Source organism: Pelophylax lessonae, assembly GCF_965119305.1.
Source record: "Pelophylax lessonae genome assembly, chromosome: 10".
Lineage (NCBI taxonomy): Eukaryota > Metazoa > Chordata > Amphibia > Anura > Ranidae > Pelophylax > Pelophylax lessonae.
The window spans coordinates 182,579,191-182,603,160 of record NC_138777.1 but is presented as its reverse complement, the minus strand read 5'-3'; the positions used below and the strand labels follow the sequence as shown (position 1 = coordinate 182,603,160).

Genomic DNA, 23,970 nt, shown 5'->3' with positions numbered 1-23,970 from the left:
GTTGCCTCTGCCGGTAAAACCTCAAGTCTTAAGGTTTCCCGCACCGCCACAACTAGTGCGTCCACCAATGCTTCTTCCCGAATTATGGCGGAAGAATGAACGTCCTCCTCACTGTCTGAGGGAACTTTACCTGAGATAACAGCCCTTGCAGAGGGACCTGCAGCTGCAGTGACCATCTCAGAATCTGAATCTGAAGTATCAGATGATATAGGGGTAGGCGGGGGTCGCTTTCTTGACCCCCGTCCCTGACAGGCCGTCTCCACCCGAGCCACCAAAGACTCCAAAGCTGATGTAAATGCGTCTATACTCTGTGCACCGGCGGGTCCCGTGGTCCCCTCGAGGGAAACAGGTGGGGGTGTTGTGTGGCAGGGTCCATGATAATTCCAGTTACTACCCGGAAAATTCAATCCAAAATAAAACTTTTTTTTTTTTTATTAGACCCCCAGCGCCACAAAGCCCCTCAGTGTTAGCTGCTTAGGGACCCCTATCGAGCGAGAGAGAGAGAGAGAGAGATAGACCCCCAGGCTCACCACTTGATGCTCAGAGTTTTCCAATGCACTTGTCTCAGCACTGTCTCGAACCGACAGGAAGTCTCTTGGCTGGCTGCCCGGGAAGAAAGGAGGTGGCTCCGCCCCTCCGTACGCCTTCCGGCGCCTCCCCTAGCTCCACGAGGTGTTTGGGTCACCTCAAACATGGCCGCCCCCATGCTGGAGACACGAGGCTACGCCAAAATGGCGGCCTCGTGCGATCTAGCAAACAATGGCGGCGGTTGTAACGAATAGCGGCGTGACTGCAGAGCATCACAACACCTTCTCTACATGGGGATTTAGCCTGGTCGGCGGTACCGGACCCTGGCGGACCGCATGGCCGTCGGAAGGCCTGCTATTGCTGGAGACCTGACTTGGAAAGCAGTCTACATGTCCGTGGCTTCTGACTGGTAGGATACTTCTATTATCACAGTAAGATTCCAGTACTGCCACTGATTACAATCTTTTAACATATTTACAATTAGTTTGTCAGCTCCCAAACCAAGCCTCCTGGCTTTTTGCACACAAAAATCACACTCAAAGTAGGGGGATCTGTGCCATGTTATAGGATAGAGGGGAACTCATCCTTACCATACAGAGAGGGGCCCGCGTTCACCACAAGACCAGTCAGGGGAAAGGGGGAACATACTACTCACCATACCGGAACCAGGCGGGCGCCAACTCCTGACAGTACCCCTCTCCACCGGGGCGGGAGGGCTGTCGACCAATACGGACGCCGTGACTCATGGTCCTTGGCGTTTCAGCGAGACGTTTAACTCGCAGGGTCAGTCCCTCCAGTGGGACTATGTCGCGGCCGACCCAGCGCGGAGCTATGGCCTGCACGCGCTCGTAGGCTGAACTGGGGTGACCACCGGATCTCAACATCCAGCCCGTCGCCCAGTTCAGCTTTCTTGCTTGAAGATCTCACAGGAACACTGGAGAAAAAAAGCTGTCTAAAAATCTTTTTAAGAAAAAAATCCTGCCAGGACCGAAGATCCCAGCAAGGTATCTAGGTCCTTACTCCTAACTAGACAGAAAAAAACTGATTTGCTGTGGCAGAGAGAGAGAGGATATACCCTCGGGGACTGCCCCTAGGGTGTGGCCAGAGCATTTTATTTCCTGTCTAGTCCTACTCCTGTGGAGGGCAGCATAACCCGAAGGTGCTGAATCACCGAGGACTACGTCTGTCAATGAGCGATAGAGAAATACACTTTCTGAATGTGATGGTAGAATTTAATTTCCTAGCTTTCAAGGAGGATAACCTTAGAGATAACCAAATCTCATAGGCCCCTGTCCCTAACACCTGGGCTTCAGCAGCCAGATCATTAGGACAGTGACCGAGATACAGATGGGCAAACTCATCCTTGAGACAGAAGATCCCAATGATCTGGCAGGGCCCACTAAGAATCTGCCTGGAGTCAGATGAGGTCTGAGCACCACTTCCACCTGGGCCAGTTTGGTGCGATGAGAAAACTTTCAGGAGGGAAAGGGAAGATCAGGTAAAAACAGATCCCACCAGATTACCCACTATTAATGCTAGAGGGTCCCGCCTGTGATGACTTCTTGAAACACCGCAGGGTGAAGAGAGCATTCTCCAGATTCCAGATGTTAATGACAGAGAAAGGTTACTGCCAACTGTCTGACTGGGATGTGCACAACAGACTCTGGAAAGAGTCCAAAGAAGGGCAACTAAGCGAGTTAGGGGATTGGAGGACTGGAATTATGAGGAGCGTTTACAAGCGGTTGATTTATTCTCCCTAGAGAAGAGACATGATAGCGATTTACAAATACCTCAACGGTGTTCTCAGCATAGAAAAAAACTGAATTTTTGTAAAATCTTACCGTAAAATTCCTTTCTCTGAGTCCTCCGACAGTCGCCGCCCACTCACAAGTCTTCACCAATGGGTATTGACCTTTGCTCCGCAGGAGTAGCTAGGCACAAGATTTGTTAATAACAAAAGCTTTTAGCATAGACACACCCCTAGGGGCTGTCCCCTTAGTCAATACCTCCCTGCACCAGCATTCCCAACTCAGTTTGGTAGCATAGCAGTAAGAGTACACAAAAAACCCCAAAAGAGGGGCGGCGACTGTCGGAGGACTCAGAAAAAGGAATTTTACGGTAAGATTTTACAAAAATTCCGTTTTCTCTTACGTCCTCCGACAGTCGCCGCCCACTCACAAGTCTTCACCAATGGGATGTCCCAAAGCAGTGTAGACCTGAGGGGTGGGAGACGCAGCCGCAAAAAAAAGCAACGCAGTACCCACATCAGAGAAAGGAACCTTACACACAGTAAGAGAACCAACTGGGCAACAGGAAAACGTGCTCAACAGGAGTAACAACCCAGGAAAAACAAGTAACCCAGGGGTAAAACACCCCAACAGCCAAGGACCCAAAACAAGGGTCCCTAAGGCACTGCGGCACTGAGAACTTTACGGCCAAAGGAGGCATCGGCCGATGCCTGAACATCCACCTTATAAAACTTTGAGGAGGTGTGAACGGACGACCAAGTCACCGCCTTACACACCTGGGCCACAGAAGCCTGATGCCGGAAAGCCCAAGACGTACTCAACGACCTGGTAGAGTGCGCTTTTACAGGCAAGGGAGGAACCCTCTCCTTCAAGGCATAGGCCTGCACAATGGTTTGCCTAATCCATTTGGCGATAGTCGCAGCCGACGCCAGCCATGCCCTTCCGAGGTCCCTCAGGAAGGACAAAGAGGGAATCCGACTTGCGAAAAGGCTTAGTGGATGACAGGTAAACCCTGATTGCCCGGACAACATCCAAGGAATGTAAGGCAACCTCCTTGGGATGATTTGGCTTCGCGCAGAGTGAAGGCAAGACAATTTCCTCATTAAGGTGAAAATTCGAGATCACTTTCGGCAGAAAGGACGGGTTAGGTCGCAAGACCACCTCATCCTTGTGAACCACCAAGTAGGGAGAGCTGCAGGACAAAGCCGCCAGCTCCGACACCCTGCGAGCCGAAGTGATCGCCACCAAAAAAGCCACCTTTTTGGACAACAGAGGCAACGAGATCTCCCTGATCTTTTCAAAGGGAGCATGTTGCAACACGGACAGAACTAGGTTCAAGTCCCATGGAGGCAAAGGCTCCCTCCTAGGAGGGGTCAAATGTCGCACCCCCCGAACAAAGGTGCGGACCAATGATTTTGACGCCACAGGGCGCTGAAAAAGAACGGTCAGCGCAGAAATCTTGCCCTTAATCGTGGCCAGCGCCAAACGCTGGTCCACTCCAGTTTGGAGGAAAGCCAACACTCTCGACACCAAGTACGAGCGAGGGGAATACCCCCTGGCCTCACACCAGGCAAAGTATGCTTTCCAAGTACGGTAGTAAATCTTCCCCGAAGAGGCTTTTCTAGCCTTGATCAAAGTGGGAATGACCTCAGGGGAGAGACCGCTATCCTTCAGGACCTGGCCTTCAACAGCCAGGCCGTTAAAGCCAGCGACTGTAAAGCAGGATGGAATATCGGCCCTTGAGACAGAAGGTCTTTCCGAAGCGGCAGGCGCCACGGAGCGTCGACTGCCAGATTGACGAGGTCTGCGTACCAAGACCGGCGAGGCCAGTCCGGTGCCACCAGAATCACCGCATGCGGTTCCGAGGCTAACCTGCGAAGGAGCCTGGACAGCAGCTGAATCGGTGGAAAGGCATACATCAGACGATACCGATGCCAGGGCGCCACTAACGCGTCCGAGGCGTCCGCCCGAGGATCGCGCGTCCTTGCCATGAACCTTTCCACCTTGTTGTTTAGACGAGACGCGAACAGGTCCACATCTGGGGAACCCCACTTCGCGCACAACATCTGGAAGACATCCGGATGAAGGGACCATTCCCCCTGGTCCAGGGTCTGGCGACTCAGATAATCCGCCTGCCAGTTCTCCACCCCCGGAATGTGAACTGCCGTTATCGCCGGGACGTGTGTCTCGGCCCAAGACAGAATGTCGGCCACTTCCCGAGCCGCTTGGGCACTCCTGGTGCCCCCTTGATGGTTGATGTAGGCCACCGCGGTGGCATTGTCCGTCTGAACCCGAACCGGACGGCCCTGAAGCCGTTCCGACCATTGCAGAAGGCAAAGCTTTATCGCTCGCAATTCCAGAATGTTGATCGGAAGGGAGGACTCCTCCTCCGACCAAGTTCCCTGGGCGGACAGAACGCCCAGAACACCACCCCAGCCCGACAGGCTGGCATCTGTGGTGATCACCGTCCACAACAATGGACGAAAAGATTTGCCCCCCCGACACCGCCGGGGACTGGAGCCACCACAGAAGATCCCTTCTGGTGCGTTGGCTCAATGAGATCCGCAGATCCAGGGACTGCAGTCGCCCGCCCCACTCGGCAAGAATCTCCGCCTGGAGACCCCGCGTGTGAAACTGGGCAAAAGGGATCGCCTCGAAAGTCGAGACCATCAAACCCAGACATCTCATGCATGTCCGGAGAGACGAGTATTGGTTGGTCCTGAGGGACCCGACCTCGTCCCGAAGTGTCCGGAGCTTGTCTGCCGGCAGGAAGACCCTCGCTTGAACAGAATCCAGAACCATCCCCAGATAGGGAAGCCGAACCGAAGGACACAGAGTCGACTTCGGAAAGTTTATGGTCCAACCGAACTCTTGCAGTGTCTGCACCGTGGTGGACAGGTCGGTCACCAGACTCTGGCTGGCATTTGACCTTATCAGGAGATCGTCCAGATACCCCAAGACAGCAATGCCCTTTGCTCGCAACAGGGCCAGAACCGGCGCCAGCACCTTGGTAAGAACCCGTGGAGCCGAAGCGAGACCGAAAGGTAACGCCACGAATTGGTAGTGATCCTCCGCAATGGCGAATCGAAGGTACCTTTGATGACCCTCGAAAATGGGTATGTGCAGGTACACATCCTTCAAATCGATGGAGGCCATGAATTCCCCCGGACTCAGGGCAGCCACCACTGAGCGCAGGGATTCCATGCGGAACTTGCGAACCCGCACAAAGCGGTTCAGAGCTTTCAAGTCCAGAATCGGACGCACCTTGCCCTCCTTTCTGGGCACAGTGAACAGATTGGAGTAAAACCCCCGAAATCTGTCCCGATGAGGCACGGGAACCACCACTCCTTGGGCCTGCAGGCAGATCCTGCAAGCGCTCCGGAGACAGCTGAAGATTTGAGGGAAAAAATCTGCCCGCCGGCCGAGAGAGAAATTCGATCTTGTAACCAGATCTAACGATTTCCTGAACCCATCTGTCCTGAATGCGGAACAGCCAAGGTTGGAGGAAACCGCGCAGACGTCCCCCCCACCCCAGAAACGGGTGAGGGCGCCCCTTCAGGCGGAATTGGCGTGGGTTGACGAACCGGACTGGCCGGATTTTTGCTTACCCGCCCACGGCTTCTTCTGGGAGCCTTGGCCTTTGAAGGGCTTGCCCTTGGATTGCGACCGAAAGGCACGAAAGGACCCCTGAGAGGGCCTAAACGAGGAGTTCCGTTTGCCACGGAAAGATTTGTGCTTGGGATTCTGGGGTAAGAGAGTACTCTTGCCCCCCGTAACTCCTTTGATCAGAGTATCCAAAGCCTCGCCAAAAAGGCGATATCCCACGTAGGGAAAGTCCGCCAACGTCTTGCGAGAAGATTGGTCGACCGACCAACTTTTCAGCCATATCAGACGACGGTTCAGCACCGCCACGCTGGACAGGCGTGCAGCCAAAGGAGCTAAATTCAAGTCCGCATCACACAAGTACATGACTCCTTGATGGATTTGATCCACCATAGCCAACGTGGTAGGCGGAGCCGAATCAGCCACCAGGGTGCGCCTGAGCACCTTCGTCCAATCGGCAACCGCCTGGGCCACCATAACCGAATCAAAAATAGGTTTTAGCATAGAACCAGCAACCATATAGGCATGACGGGCAAGAGTGAGAAAAAGGGGTAAAAAACTGTGCAAATGGTGTGAAAAATTAATTAATATAAATAAATTTTGAATATATAGTGAAGTGGGATTTCTCCCACGCTGTCAGCTGCTACACAAACGTGGAATCGTGATAAATAGTGAACAAAGGGGTTGTAGCGCTCGACAGAAATATATAAATAAATACAAACATGTGAACCATATAAACCATATAGAATGATTCGTGCAATAAAGTCTCTGGTGTCCAAAGCAGGTGTCCAAAGCAATTAGATAATTGACAGCCAATATGGCTTTTTGTCTAGTAAGTGCATTTTATCTTAAATAAATGCTTGATTGCTAAGAGATACTGCACCATGAGACTATTTTTTCATCCCTGCATATGGCTTGGCTTTCTGATTATGGCACTGACTCTGGCTGTGATGACCTCTACTTATGGGAGCAAGATGCATTAGAGTTCCTTACTGGAGTACACAGCGCATTTGACCCCCTATAATCAAAGGGGTCCATTAAATCTGGTAAGCGGCTCATATAGTTATTCCACTGGGTGATCGTGTGAAGGTGAAGGCTTTGCTAAGGAAACCACCCTATCAAGTCTGTCTTCCATATTGGCTGTCAATTATCTAATTGCTTTGGACACCTGCTTTGGACACCAGAGACTTTATTGCACGAATCATTCTATATGGTTTATATGGTTCACGTTTGTATTTATTTATATATTTCTGTCGAGCGCTACATCCCCTTTGTTCACTATGACGGGCAAGAGACTCCAACCTCCTGTCCGTAGGGTCCCGGAAAACCAGGGTATCCTCAGAAGGAACCGCAGTAGCTTTGTTTAAAACGGCTACCGCGTGATCCACCTGAGGCGCCACACACCAACGCTCGTCGGTGGAGGGCGCAAACGGATAAAGAAGTTTAAACTTATTCGGCACTGTAAAGGGCTTCTTTAAATTGCGCCACTGCTCATTAACAGTATGATGAAATTCCGCAGGACAGGGAAAAACCTGCGCTGATTTGCGGGTTCTTTGCGTCCCAAAGGAGGACACCCTAGCAGGAGGAGTGGGCTCCTCCTCCAGGTGCAACATATCCTTAATGGAGGCAATCAGCTCATCCATGAGTGCAAGCTCTTCAGGCGAGCCAGGGGGAGAAACATCAACCCCTTCCACCTCTGCCTCCCCCTCAGACCCCATAAGGTCCAGAGATGAGCTAGACCCTGAGAAGGGCACGCCAGCCACAGCAGCCACATCGCCCTCTGAATCAGAGGAAATGGATAACCTGGCCCTTTTTGCGGATCGTTCAGCCATCAGCACATGCATCTGAGAAACTAAGGATGCCACTACCGTGGCCAGATCAGCCCCCTCGGGGGGAGCAGCAGCCCCCTGGTCCCCCACCAGGGCGGGGGGGAAACTTGCTATCCTGAGAATCCATGCCCACAGCAATGAAAAGAAAAAAAGTTACTGGCCCTTTAACACCACGGCGAGCGCAGCCCACCGTACACTACTGTATGCACCGATCCCGCAGGGATAGAGAACACTGAGCAAGGAATGACAGGACAATGAAGGAAAAACCTGGAGAGAGCACAAACAGGCTGCTGCCACCGATCGCTGTTCCAGAGAGAGAGAGGAAGTGATGCAATAACCGGCTGACTGATATAGCCTATGAAGGCTCCACAAAAATGGCCGCTCGGCTGAGGGATAGAGGCTACAAGAAAATGGCGCCGACATGTGCTCGAACGAGCGCGGCCCGCCAAAATGGCGGCAAGTGACGCCAAAACACAGCGCTGTACAGAGACAGGGCCGTCCATAGCATTTCTGCAAAAAAATGGCGGGCCGCAACAGCGGCCGCCGCTCAAGCATGTCTGCACCCAATCTGCCCCAGACAGAACTCACAGCAGAGCGGGAGGGCCCCCCCCCTCGCAGCCCACAAAGGCATGCTAACCCATACAGGGATCTGACAGGGAGCCCGCACTTTAAACAGACATGGGGGTACACACAGCCACAGACTGACACCCACACAGATGGTCCCCACACAGAAGGTGCTTACCGTACCGGATGGCGTGGGGAGCCGTCTCCAGCGACAAACCGCTATCAAGACGACAGGGAGTGCCGCAGCCAGGACGCTGTGGACTGCAGCACAAGACCGCAGAATGGTGTCCAGTGAGGTAGCCACCTCACAGACAGCATCCCTGCAGCGAGCAGGGATGGGTCGTTCATGGCGCCAGGGCGAACCGTAGCTGAACGCTCGATGGCAGGCTGGGGATCCATCTGGCCCTCAGTCCTGGGATCCAGGGCGGCCAGTCCGAGACCCAGCTCCGCATGATCATCTTCATCTGAAGATCCCTAAACTAAAGCTGACAAAATAACAGCTAGTAAAGAAAAGAAAAATACTTGAAATAAAATCAAAAAAAGGGTAGAAGGCTGAGACTGAAGCCCCAGCACAGGAAAGCCTGCTACTCCTAAGCTAGGCAAGATCAAACTGGGTTGGGAATGCTGGTGCAGGGAGGTATTGACTAAGGGGACAGCCCCTAGGGGTGTGTCTATGCTAAAAGCTTTTGTTATTAAATCTTGTGCCTAGCTACTCCTGCGGAGAAAAGGTCAATACCCATTGGTGGGCGGCGACTGTCGGAGGACTCAGAGAAAGGAATTTTACGGTAAGATTTTACAAAAATTCAGTTTTTTTCTATGCTGAGAACACCGTTGTGGGCGGCGACTGTCGGAGGACGTAAGAGAAAAAAACTATTCAGTCGTAAGGAATGTAAGAGGACACCGGGCCATTCAATGTGACTATAGGAGAAGCGAATTAACCTCAGGCTATGCAAGGGTTTTTTTTTTTACAGCGAGGTCAATAAGATTGTGGAACGCTGTTCCACAAAAGGTGGTAACTACGGGCAGTATGGCTACTTTTAAAAGACTCTTGGACATACATCTCCAAGATCAAAACATGGAAAATGAATACGTCCACACACACCTACACAGGTTGAACTGGATGGACTGTTGTCTTTATTCAACCTCAACTACTATGTAACTAGGTATAATCAGATACACATTTTCTGAGCCATTAAACTTTTGGTTCCTCCCTGATGGTTAACATAAACTATCGCAACAGCGGTGTCCAACTGAATCCTGCTAGGATGACAAGAGGTCCAGTGTTGAAGGGATAATCAAATCACTCTGAGCTCCAGAATACTGATTGGAAGACTAGCTTTATCCGATCACAAAGTCCCTTTTACCAAGAGGGTATTAGGAGACCACCCCCCTCCCAAATCCCAGACTGACGGATGGCATTTGTTATGAGAACCAAGGAAAATCAACAGAAGGATTCTGCTGACTCCTACACTCGACTCCTGACCAACAAAGCTAGGGCAAGCCTGTTTTTTTGGGCATAGAGTGGCCTCAAAGTAGGCCACCATTAGACCCAGGACCCTCATGCAGAAACAAAGGGTTGGTTGGCTCCTGAATTGTAAAGTCCAAACCTGGGAGTGGGGGAGTCTGAAGTTTTTCCAGACTGGACTGTGACTCCAAGGCTCAAGCTGTGAGATTGTAGCACAGGGGAACCACTGCTGCCAAACAAAGCATTTTTCTTGGACACAACAGCATGGAATGAGGTGAAGTTGGGATTTTCTGCAATGGCACTGTCCCATCACCACACACACTGTTGTGCCAGCATTATAAATAAATGTCATCTGATGGCCTTCTATATGCAACAGTGTATTCCATACCTACATTTATAACTGCACCATACACTAGTCTGTTAACATAGAAGAAACACATTTGTTTCATTCTAAAATGTAAATTCAGCTCCTACCTGTGTACTCTGGGAAGCAGATTGTCAGAGGAGACTTTTTGATCTTCTCAGCAAACAGGTCCTTCTTGTTGAGGAAGAGAATGATCGATGTGTCAATGAAGAACTTGTTGTTACAAATGGAGTCGAAGAGCATTAGAGACTCGTGCATTCGGTTCTGAAGCGAGGAGGCAGGAGAAAAAGGAGACAGAGGACAGAAAGAAAAGGAGAAAAGGAGTTAGGCTGAGGAGAGAGGAATGATTATCAGTGTAAAACAAAAGAAAAAAATGAAACATTATCATCATTATAATTCTATGGCTTCCTGAAGTGCTTGTTATCAAGTCTTTGAGATATCAGTAGACCTATAGCATATATTTTACCCACAGCAAATAACCAAAGAAATGAATAGAGGTTAGATAAACGTCCAGGAAGATTTCATTTTCAAAGTTTAAAGCATGAATCACAGAATTTGAGGTCTGCGGTTACCGGTTCCTTTATTCAGTATAGCCACTAACGCCACAGGGCCACAGTAACATTTTGCACACAGGAATATACCTTCACTGACACGATCTCATTACTACATGATTATCATCATAACCTCAGTGTGATATATAAAACGTGTGATACATGTTTTGAGGCATGCTACGGTTAGACAAAAACGACATCATGCATTTATAGCCCTAGCCCCTATCACCACTTGGGAAAGGCCATCAATTTTATACCCTATGAGTTATATCATTTATATGAACAGTTATATACTGTATATTTTAAAAGTATAACTAAAATCAAACAAAATAATAATTTGCTTAGTGCACTGTATTAGGATAGGACTGCATTATATTTTGTTACAGAAATACAGCTTTCCCTTAATTTTGTACACATTTTCTCTCTCTAAGCTGTGAACATTCTGCAGACTGTTTGAACTTCCTGTAGATGTGTGTTCTCCGGGGGAGCAGGTTAATAATAATAAATGGTCAAAACAGCAGAATGTGCCAGCACACTGCATCAACATGGTTGCTTGTATTCCAACTGAGGAAAGGGTGACAAAGCTGCAGCTGAATTGAGTAAGTGTTGTCCCCCGTTAGGACAGGAGATATCTGTGGGTATACCACGCTTATAGAATTTCATTAAAACCAGGGCATAAAAAAATGGATACAACTTTTTGACATTACAAGTATGTGTGCAAAAACATATGTATGTAGCTTAATTCTTTGTGTTTAGGTACACTTCAACAGTATAATCAACCTAAATATAAATGATTCAAAAGTAATTTTATGCCATAGCAACATGTATTGTAAAGGTTACATCAATGAGGCTTGACATTTTGAAAAACCAAATATAACATTCATATGCAATGCTAGGTTCTATGTTGAGAACACCAATAACACCAGTTAGTTGCATTTTTTTTTTTCTGCCCATACGAACAGATTATATGCATACAAATATGCTACATACACAGTGTAAACTGACAAACCACCAGAATGAACAAAGTTACATAAATTTAATTTTTAGAGATCTGCTCTTGTACCCTTAACTCACACATTAGATAATCAAATAATAAATGTCACAAAGAAATAGCATATTGTGTCCATTATTGATCCATAATGAAGAGAATTAACCGCAGCAATCTACATGCACGCTCCTTAGAGACAAACCAAACCTATTACTGTAATAGTGCTTTAAAAGTTTATTAATATTAATATATACCTATCTGAAATGTCATGAGTGTCATGAAATGCAGTTCAACATAAAACAAAAGCTATAAGACATTTTAAATATATATAAACTCTGAAATGGCATCAGAAGAAAGACTGGCACAAAGGATTTTACCTCCAATCTTTACTCCATATACACATACAGGAAACAGCTTGGAGATTTGTGCAAGTTTAGGTATCGATACGAACCAGTTAATATGCAAATTACAGATCATGCTAGCAAAAATACATTAAACAATACAACAGCAGTATCATGGCACATTTTTAAAAGGCCAGTACACCTAAATTACAATCTAAAAAAGTACTTAACTCAAAAGTACTTTTTTGTGTTTACTGGTCATTTAAAGGGAATACTTTAAAATGCTTATTGTTGGCACCACTGAGTAGACAAGATCAGTGCAAGCATGCATTGTGATTCTTTTTTGGGTTTCTTCACAATGCATGCTAAATAGATATTTAAAAATAATTATATTACACGGATCTGTGCTTTGACATTAGATCATTGAATACAGAGCACAAGAAAACAAGGCACATTCAGGGCATCAAAAGATACCAAAGTATACACAGGGAGTGTGTAACACAAATATTACACAACCCTATGTTGTGCTCAAAGTGCATCAATGTTATACATAGCCAAAGACTGTACAAATAGATTTGTGATGGCCAAAGTCAGAAAGCATAAAGTGCTACTAGAGATTTTCAAGAATATTCATTAGGGAACAAATCTCTGTTTTTTTCAAAAGCTGGACGCCAAGAGACTGATTTTTTGATACAGCCAACAGATCAATATAAGCCACAACCACGTAAGTTGATGGCAATGATGACATCAGTGACAGCATCAAACACAAACTGGATGTTGTTGGTATCGGTGGCGCAGGTGACGTGAGTGTAAACCTCCTTATTGTGAGATTTATTCCGACTCTCGTACTGGTGCTGTATGTGGGTTACACCCTCAGTGAATAAGTTGGGACCTGCAAGAGAGTGGAAAGAACATGTTTGTTCACTAACATTTAGCATATGAAACCGTCAGATTTGGAAGGTCCAAACACTTGCACACATTGTTGGGCACGTTAAAAAAATCTATGTTGAAATTCGAATTTTGATGAGAAAATTTTCTTTGTCGTTACATGACTATTTTTTTTTTCCAGCAATTTAAACTTTTTTTATACAACCATATTAGTGATCGAGCATACTGTGTTAGTAAATGCACATGCACCAAGAATGATTGCCCTGGTGGCACCTTTTGCACAAGCCCTTTGTCAAACCGTCTCTTTCCCTCTAGCACTTCATATAGGCTGACCTAGGTCCTCTGCCACCATAACTACTGTAACATGTCTCCTTAAAGATCTACCACTCAAAACTGATAATTTAGTATAGAAAGGTGAATTTTAGTTCTTTGTTTCTTTCTAGGCTAGAGTTACCAGATTCCACGGGTTCTGGAAGCCCACTACTTTCAATTTACTTCTATGCATTGAACAAAGGAATAGGATTACACTGCTAAACCTAAAGCCCAAACAGACAATACATTTACGAATGGCAGAAAGCTAATGCTTCTGATGTTAGCAAATTCTTGAACCCATGCAGTTTACACAGTGATCATTGGGTGTGCTAAATCTATATAATGATAAATGGCTTGGATATAAAAACCATTTGTAAGTAAAACCTCAATTCTGAAACCAAGGAGACTAAGATTACAGGCCTTCTAGCTGGCTTATCTGGTCATCTGTTTCCAAATTTTGGAGGATGCTGGTGCAATATCAGAGGTGTGGGTTTGCCCATTACTCCCTGCAACTTATGGTAAAAATACCACTAATGCTCATTTGGCAAAAGGATGCAGTAATGACTTATGTGATTTCTTGTCCTATGCTAGGAGTGCACAGAAAAAGCCAGCAAGCAGAATACGATTCCACAAAGCAACCATGGGACCACATATCTTTGGACTCCAGTAATGCCAATTTTGGGGTCCAAGATGTACCCAGAAGACACCATCATTAGTGTCATGCAACATATTAATGAAAATAAAGCTAGTGCATTTGTGGATAACACTACACATCTCTAACTGTATTTCATTCCTGCACCTATTTAAAGTGCAAAGCATTTAAAAGTATATGTGGAGAGTACATTTCATGATCAAAAGCATGAAGCTTATTACAGCATGCAATACACTCTAATGAATAAAGGAAATGCTGACAAAGTAGATCCCTGCACTCCATGACTAAGGATATGCATGCCAGTGTAGTTTCAGCTTCCTTTATATGCAGCATGGCATGGAATTACAATAATTAAGTGAAGTGTTATAGTCTGAATAACTTATCTCACAATATGCTAGCAGTACTATCTTTTCTATAGTTTGTACCTGTGTACTCCGGAAAGCAGATAGTAAGTGGGGACTTTGGAATTTTTTCTTTGAAGATATCTTTCTTATTCAGGAACAAGATCATAGAAGTGTCAATGAACCACTTGTTGTTACAGATGGAGTCAAACAATTTGAGGGATTCATGCATTCGGTTCTGTAATACAAATAAGAGCTGTATGTCACAGGAGCTCCACACTGATTTGCACCCAGCAACACAAAGCTCACATAGCAAAGATTAATATTGTACATATATGTGGTATGTATATTTTTTCCTTTGGTATAGCACATGCAATTTGGTGTCTTCTTTATTTACAGTGGCCATTGTCCTCCCTCATAGCTTTCCCCGTACAGGTCTGCTCTTGTTCATATTTTCCTTGTTTGCATGCTCATGCTATATGATGTGACACCAAGCATGCTTTTCTCAGATCTTGGTCATGTTCCTTAACAAGCTAGCATGTGCTCAGGCTTTGTTGTGAAGTTCAAATATGCATGCTTAGCTGCCACTCTAGTGAATACTTTTTTTAAAGGGAAATTTGGGCTGTGGGCCTCTGAAACTAACGCTTTCCATTTGCAGTGTTTATCTGATAATGGACATGCTCATTGAGTTAAAACTGGACATGCTCACGCTATCATATTTAATTCTTACCATGTTTTCTCTGAGCCATCTGGACTTCTTTGTTATGTTCTTCTTACTGTGCTCCAATATTCTTACTCTATGCCCGTTTTTTAACCAACTATCATTCATCCAGCTATAATACCCCGAACTCTTTTTAGTTCCCAACTTACTTAAAAATTATATTTTATTCTCTCCCTTTCCAAAATGATTTTTAAATTTATATATATATACAAATTTAACAGTTCATAAACTTAACAAGCTATTTAGTAAAATAATGCAAAGAAATAAAGCATCCTTTCATTAAAAATTAGATTTGATTAGTATGAATACAACTTTTAAATGCTAAAATGTTGCTATGGATTACTGTCCTTCACATTCAAGTGGAGCTCCAGTCAAAAGTTTCCTCTGATTTTTTCATAATGTGTAAAATTGTTAAAATCACTGGCCTATTTTCTTCTGGTTGTGTCCCTGTTGAGAAAATCATCACTTGCTACCTTGGTAACAATAGAAAAAAAATTACATTTTTAAAGTTATCACAAGAATAGAGGGGAAACCTCCCAAAATGGACATCTTTTCTTGTGAAACTGCCAAAAGGGGCAGTTCTTGTATGTATTTAGTGCAAGTGATTGAAAAGCTCTCCAATAGACACACATAATTTAAAACCAGGGATTCTAACATTTCCTCTCTCCAAAAATGCAGGCAAACGTTTTGTCTGACGTTCCACTTCAAGTTATTCTATTGCTCATACATTTGTAAATGATGAATATTACTTGTACAAAACTGTCTGTAGCTGGAAATCTACACTAATTTCCAGAAGCCCAGGGCCTATAATTAAGAGATTTAGAATGTATAACATAAGCCATGGCTTGGGATGGAATCTATCTTGGTTTTCCTACATGGTGTACAAGTGCTGAGAAAATGCAGAGAGCTGGGGGTGCAGAATAAGCAAGGACTCAAGATTAAAGCTCATGCAAAAAGCCAAAGCAAAAAGCAGAAACAGCTCGTTAGGCCCCATATTTTTTGTGCCAGGCCTAAAATGCAAGACAAGATCCTCCATAACAGGTCACATTCTATGGTGGATTTCATTGCATCATTATTTTATAATAAAGGTTCATACCTGCTGAAACTGAAGAGTCTCTCAGTCTCTGCTGGGTAGGTAGCGGTGTTAGAAAGGCTGGACGGCAGAAGAAGAAAAGTTTTCAAGTGCTGAAGACGCAGAGGTGTTTGGAGAGAGAGGACTGTGCAGGCTGTGCGGACAATTCTCCAGCAGGACCACAAGAGCGGAAAGCAAGTGAATAGAGGTACCAAGCAAACCAAAGAGTCATGAGGTTAACAGCAGGTGGCAGGCCACACTGGGAATGGTTACAGCTTGTGGTTAGTGACGAAATCCTGAAAGGATGAAGAGACTTGTATTCCCTTATGAATTTGCTCTAGGACTAGGTAAATGGATAGTATGCAGACCAACATTAACAAATTTTAAAATGATGATGTGTTATATTTGAAGGGAAGTGTACAGCAGCTCAACACTTTGAAGTTCATATTCACTTTTTCACTCCTGATAGAACGTTTATGGAATTATACAAAAGAGATAGTAAGTCAACACCAATTGCCCCTATGATGTGTGATACATATGTGCAAAAAAGACATCAACATACCTAGCTAAAACCAAATTATAGAGAGATCAGCAAAGACTTTAGTAGTTTAAAACTTTAAAAATGACTAATTGTTAGGCATAAGCAGAAACATTTTATGACTAAATTAAATGCAATTTGGCAAAAATAAAAGGCAATAAATGTTTCTGCTGGAAATGCAACACAAAATTGTACATCCAATGTTATAATACTTCATTTTCTGAAATGCATTTTTTCCCAATGCATTCATATATTGTATTGTTACATACATTTTTAGGCAGAGTTTCTTCCCATTGGCATCGTGAGGTTCATTTCTAAACAGAACTAAAGCAACTAAAGCAGCCACTTAGAAAAATTGTTGTATAATTCAGGAACTAGTCTGGACAAGGTAGGATCCAGCACACCATTTAGAACCCAGGAAGCATGCACTTTCACTTCTAGCAAAAGAAAAGGGACGATGGGTTGTAGGTGCTAACTGTAATTTCAACCCTGTTCCAATGACTTAGTTCCCAAGGTACGTGTAGCTTTCCAGAGTGAACATGTTCACACCAATACCTTGAAAACCATAGGTCAACACAGATGTGCACCTGATTATGACAGAACCTGTTGAAAAAAAAACATGCAAATTGGAAAGGTTTTAATTCTCTGAATTCGGAATATATGCATGATGTTTTCTACAATTACCAGGGGCTCTTTCAATTCATTAACTGTGATGGCTTGTATTCCTTGTATGCAAGGTAGCTGGAGGTAAGGTAAGTATATGTATCAACTTTTTCCCTACAGTTTTTTTTTTTTTTTATTTTAACGCTATTATAGGGGAGGGAATCCTGCTAAATGGGCCAAGATTCCAACCATTAATGGCCAGCCTAAGCAGACCTCACTGCTTACAGCAAAGCTTCATTTAAAAAAAAAAAAAACTATTCTGAGAATACTACAGTATCTCAAAAAAGTGATTACACCCCTCACATTTTTTTTTAAATATTTTATTATATATTTTTTTTATATGTGACAACACTGAAGAAATTACACTTTGCTACAAGTGTACAGCTTGTATAACAGTGTAAATTTGCTGTCCCCTCAAAATAACAACATACAGCCATTAATGTCTAAACCGCTGGCAACAAAAGTGATTTGGTGTCATCGCTCTCACTCTTATGCCCCATACACACGTGCAGATTATCTGCAGACAAAAGTCTGCAGACTTACCAAAACCATATAATATGAGGTCAAACCTAAACACTTTCAATTTGTATGCAATCTGGCAGGCCCTTGCACTACATAGAAAAGGTAAGTCTGCAGATAATCTGCACGTGTGTATGGGGCATTATACTGGTCACTGGAAGTTCAACATTGCACCTCATGGCAAAGAACTCTCTGAGGATCTGAAAAAAAGAATTGTTGCTCTACATAAAGATGCCCTAGGCTATAAGAAGTTTGTCAAGATCCTGAAACTGAGCTGCAGCATGGTTGCCAAGACAATACAGTGGTTTAATAGGCCAGATTCCACTCAGAACAGGCCTCACCATGGTCGACCAAAGAAGATGAGTGCACGTGCTTAGCGTCATAGCCAGAGGTTGTAGTTGGAAAATAGACATATGAGTGCTGCCAGCATTGCTGCAAAGGTTGAAGGGGTGGGGGGGTCAGCCTGTCAGTGCTCAGACCATACACATTGCATCAATTTGGTCTGCATGGCTGTCGTCCCAAAGAAGATGATGCACAAGGACAAGATGAGGACAAGCAGACTAAGGACATGGATTACTGGAACCATGTCCTGTGGTTTGATGAGACCATTATAAACATATTTGATTCAGATGGTGTCAAGCGTATGTGGTGGCAACCAGGTGAGGAGTGCACAGACAAGTGTGTCCTGCCTACAGTCAAGCATGGTGATGGGAGTGTCATGGTCTTGGGCTGCATGAGTGCTGCTGGCACTAAGAAGCTACAGTTCATTAAGGGAACCGTGAATGCCAACATGTCCTGTGACATACTTAAGCAGAGCATGATCCCCTCCCTTTGGAGACTGGGCCACAGGGCAGTATTCTAGCATAATAATGACCCCAAACACACCTCCAAGACAACCACTGTCTTGCTAAAGAAGCTGAGGGTAAAGGTGATAGACTGGCCAAGCATGTCTCCAGACCTAAATCCAATTGAGCATCTGTGGGGTATCTTCAAACGGAAGGTGGAGGAGTGCAAGGTCTCTAACATCCACCAGTTCCGTGATGCCGTCATGAAGGAGTGAAAGAGGACTCCAGTGACAACCTATGATGCTCTGGTGAACTCCATGCCCAAGAGGGTTAAGACAGTGCTGGAAAATATTGGTGGCCACTCAAAATATTGACACTTTGGGCACATTTTGAACATTTTACCTTAGGGGTGTACTCACTTTTGTTGCCAGCAGTTTGGACAATTATGGCTGTATGTTGGGTTATTTTGAGGGGACAGCAAATTTACACTGTTATACAAGCTGTACACTCACTATTTTACATTGTAACAAACTGTCATTTCTTTATTGTTGTCCCGTGAAAAGACATAATAAAATATTTACAAAAATGTGAGGGGTGTACTCACTTTTGTGAGATACTGCATATTATTATTATAATAATACTTGATTGCTTCTAGAGTTCATTTGCTGGATATTAGTTCTAGGTCAGTGACTCAAAAATGTTTCAAAGACAGCCTTTTTAGAGAGGTCAAAAAAGATAGACTACTTATTTGTTTTAGTAGAGAGTTTATTCATTATCTTAGGAAACAGGTAAACCGATTTAAAGCCTACAAAAAAAAAAAAAACTATGTAGGATACCGAGGTGCCCAGTAACTAGCATTTAAGTCATACATTCTGTGTGTGTATATGTATACAACACTAATGCAATTCACATTTGCAGGGTTAGGACGTGTAGGGTATTTCTGGTTGCCCGATTTCACTTTGAAAAAATCTAGCACAACAGGTTCAGTTTAGTGCAGGCCTCCATATAATATACAGTACCTACCTTATGGTTACCCCCCAACCACTCTGTCACTGGAATCTGCTTACACAGGATTACGGACCCCCCTTGTAAGTGGCTCAGTACTGTCAAATGCAGAAAGTCACATGCTGCTTAAAGTGATACTAATGGCTCAATTTTTTTTTTTTAAAAGGGCATGCTTACCTGCTCTTTGCAATGGTTTTGCACAGAGCAGCCCCATTCCTCTTCTTCTGGGTTCCCCCGATGGTGTTTCTGGCTCCTGCCCCAAGCTGCTTGCTATGTAGGTAATCGTGCATGTTTGGTTCCGAGCCCCACTCTGTGTGGCCATAAGACATTCAGAAATAGGGCTCGGCCCTGTCCAATGGTCCCTCCTCACTGGCTGTAATTGACAGCAGCGGGAGCCAATGGCGCCTGCTGCAGTCTCTGAGCCAATGAGAAGACAGCAGCTCTTGTGCACAATCCAGGATCGATATCGGGCTCAGGTATGCATTTAGGGGGAGCTGCATACTGAAGGTTTTAGAATACATGAAAGTAAAAACCCTGCAGCCTTTAGAACCACTTTAATAACAGAAATTACTGGATGCTGAGTAAACAAGCTGCTGACGAGGCCTGTGCTTGTAACCACAGTGGAAGAAAAATCATTAAAGTTTCAGGCCACTTCTAGTCTATTCACATTGTGATTCCTGATAAGGGGGGCATTTGTGGACCCCCAAAATGTATTAGATACTCTTTGGACTGTCCCCTTGACTTTTACCAGAATAAAGTTGTATCTGTACCACTTAGCAGTGGTGTGGCATTTCAATTTCCACTTTACTGAGTAAGCAAAGCACAAGTTTTCTTTGACATTGTCAAGCCTTGATGAAGCAGGTGTTTTTGGATTGCTGAAACGCATTGGCTACACTTTGGACTGTCCCCCAGACTTTTATCGGAATAAAGTTGTAACTGGATCTCTTAGCAGTGGTGTGGCACTTCAAATTCCATTTTTGTTACTAAGTTGTCAAAGCACAGGTTTCCTTTATGCCAACTGTGCTATCACAGATAAACAGCAGCATGAAGTATTTTATAAAACATAATTTGGGGTGGGCGTTTTGGAAAAATGGGTGGTTCCTTGTTGAAAAAAAAAAAAAAAAAAAATCGAATCAAAAAGTAATAGCATTTCTTTTGTTACTATAGTAGTAGAGTCTTGTACTAAGTTTTCCATCACTCAATGCAGAAAGTTTAATTGATTCCCTTTATTGGCTAAGCGACTAAATATATAATCTTTGAGGACCTTCTTCAGGCATAATACAAAATTCTTGAGGAAGGGATATAAGCTAGAATCTTTTGGGACTACAAAAAGTTTTTAATTTTGGGAAGGTTTTTTTCTTGCAGAGATATTCTCAGGATGTCTGACTTGCAATCCATATTTGACATCTACACACAAATTTTAATAATATACAAATCTGGGGACTGCGAAGGAGGAGGGCTAGACCGATTAGAAGCAAAAAGCCTATCGACATCAATCTCATGAGATGCATCTGAAGGCTTCTGTGAACAGATGTGTTGAAGATCAATTTTTTATGTTCTTTTTTTTCCTGTTGCCCTTCTGGCTATATTGTGGGGCACCTATGGGATTGTGTATTGTTTACATGTAGACTCTAGTGCGATTTCTTTTCACTGAGAAAGGAAAACTTGCCATTTGGCAGGCAGCGACAAAATGTTTGCAGATGTTAAAATGAACAAACCAAAAGCCAATAATAAATTTTTTTTAACTAAACAAAACACACCAATATGGGTATGACTTTAAAAAACATAGTATGGTAGTACATTATAAAATGTGACATGCACATAAAAATTTACTGTGAAACCAAAGCTTGCTCCCAATGCAGACGTTTCTCAGCAGGCTACAGAATTACGATTCAGTGTACTGTATATGCAGTGACCATACTTTACAAATCAGCTTCAATCTTTTTCCACTCATCAGGGAGCTTTCATTGTTGCATGATAGGACAACTGCAAGTGCAGTAAATGAGGATCACCTCCCCTCACGCAATAGATCTTTACATCAATTTCAAGCGAAACTCTAGGCAGATATAAACAAAAACATTAAAGCCCAACTGCACAACTTAATCTACCCTTGCAGTGCCCCCCCCCCCCCCCCCTCACCCGAAAACTTCATGTACAACACAGGGTTAATAGCCCGCCAATTTATGCAACATTCCCGAGGGACAAAATACAGAGCTTTATAGGGAAGAGAACAGCGCTGGAGCCGGTGTAACGTTAGAAAGTCATACCCCGCGAGAAATCCATACCCACGTCACTTCCTGTCAGGAACGGCTGAGCAGCGTAGCAGTGCGCATGCTCACAGCCCCGGATACATCATTGAACAGCTGAGGGCCTGACAAGTGCGCATGCTCGGAGGGTATGGTTTTATCACAGTAGTGTGTGTAACGTTACACTTGCGGCAGTTACATTAAAACAGCTGGGCTGCAACATGAGTCATCTCCGCTCCTATCCCTGTCACTTCCCTGATCTCGGCTAGTAAATGTAAAAGCGGCGGCGGGTGTATGAAATCTAAATGACGGAAATCTCGGCTCCGTGATCCGCTTTTATATTTATTAGCCGAGATCAGGGAAGTGACAGGGGAAGGAGCGGAGATGACTCATGTTGCAGTCCAGCTGTTTTAATGTAACTGCCGCAAGTGTAACGTTACACACACTACCGTGATAAATCCATACCCTCCGAGCATGCGCACTTGTCAGGCCCTCAGCTGTTTAATGAGTTAGGTGCTGACGTAGGTGCACCGGAAGTGACGAGGGTATGCATTTCTCACGGGAATGTTTTTTTTACGGAACACCGGCTGGAGTGGAGGATACAGTATGTAATGCAGACTGTTCCTCTACCTCCTACTCAACCAGAATGTAACTCTTGCACTAAGGAAAGGGTCCCACTGCAAGGGTAGATTTATTTTAATTTTTAGAGTTGAGCTTTAATGCATCTACTTGATGATATCTATAGTATCTGAACTTGATTTAAGACTCTTGCAATTCCCTGTACAGCAGCACGGACACTGATGGAAATGCACCATTAGGGCTAATCAAGAGTCCTGCATTCACATGTGCTAACATGCTAACTGAAGGCAGGAGTAGGTAGATAACTTCATCAGTTACTTGCTTTTCTTACACTGTTCAGGGATAGGAATATCCTACACTGTGCAGGGATACTGCCTGGCAAGGTTTTGGAAATTTTTGGACAAGAAGGCCAGAAATGCAAACCCTCTGCAAAGTAAGCCTGGTCACATATAGGCATTCCAACTACCTATTTAGTGCTTTGCCTGGAATTCAGCTTTATTATGATAGAATACTGCAGACTACAAGCAGGGATACAAAGAACATCTTTAGGAGGACATAGCTTGATGTTATTGTCCATTAAAATATTAACAATTTTGCAATATTCTTTACTTAAGCAAAATACATTGGCAAATATTTTTCTTCAGTTGTTAGATGAAAGGCAGACGTTTATTCAAGGGATAATTTAAAATGAGGTCACTCTGATTAGCGTTAAAGGCATACTTCAGTAGAAAAGCTATAAATATGATGCTGTTATGACCTAGAATACCCTCAGATATACACATGGTGCCAACCCTTTAATGTTGAGAACATCTGAAACACAAGTTCTGGGAAGTGCCTCTACAGAGAATAATGCTGTAAATGTAATCACCCACCAAGGATAAAGATATTCACTTCAAAACTTGAAAGCTTTATTAACCCATTTAACAGATAATAAACGCCAATGATACCGATACACAAGCTTGCCACATTACCTGCCTTATTTTTCAATGTGTCGTCTCTTCTTTATAAAGATGCCAACAGGAGTCATGTTCTTGACTCTAAACACATCACTCAATAATGGTATATCATTAATAAAGCTTTGTATGCTTGGGTTGTTTTTCTTCCCCTATGACATAGGAGCTAGAATGCAATGTCCTAGTTTTGAACTAGGTCCTACTTGCTTCTTTCGGGTACTGTATATACAGCATTATCACATTCCACTGCATCTGAATGTTTTTTTCCTGCATACAACATGAATGCAAACAAAAGGAGGTAAAGAAAGGAAAGCAGAAAACAAATTAGAAGCAAATAAGAAGAAACTCAACCTATTCTGAAAAGCAAGGCATTTTATCCTAAAAGCAAGATGTGTTTGACTTTCCTTGAAGTCCGATACCTGTGCACATCTAGCAAACGTATCTTCCATAGGAATTCGCTTATGTAAAAGGCATCAGAGGATGAAAAAAGGGGGAAAAAAGCTGAAGGGTTAAAGAGCATGCTAATATGTTTAAATGAAAATTGTATTTTTAAACTAATCCAGCTATTCTCAAACAGGGTTCCTCGGGGGATCATTGAAATTTGGTACATTGGGCTTCAATGTGACGGTTCATGCATAGTTCCAGGGCCAATGCCACTTGGCAGAGCAAAGTGCACAATACTAGAGATCTTTTTATCCATCTGTTTAGGGACCCC

At 44.2% G+C, this 23,970-nt stretch overlaps 1 protein-coding gene across 2 annotated transcripts in view; it reads right to left on the bottom strand.

Annotated features, from left to right (window-relative positions):
* The window catches only part of GNAO1 (G protein subunit alpha o1), a 414,541-nt gene that overhangs the window by 37,680 nt on the left and 352,891 nt on the right, over positions 1-23,970 (bottom strand). The window contains exons 7-8 of one of the 2 annotated variants that reach the window (XM_082269907.1): positions 14,259-14,412; positions 11,860-12,873 (exon numbers count right to left, since the gene is read on the bottom strand). In XM_082269907.1, coding sequence (XP_082126033.1) covers positions 12,686-12,873; positions 14,259-14,412 — 342 coding nt within the window. In that variant the 3' untranslated portion in view covers positions 11,860-12,685. Of the gene's footprint in view, positions 1-10,211; positions 10,366-11,859; positions 12,874-14,258; positions 14,413-23,970 lie in introns of those variants that run through there. The other variant, XM_082269906.1, reaches the window with a different exon arrangement.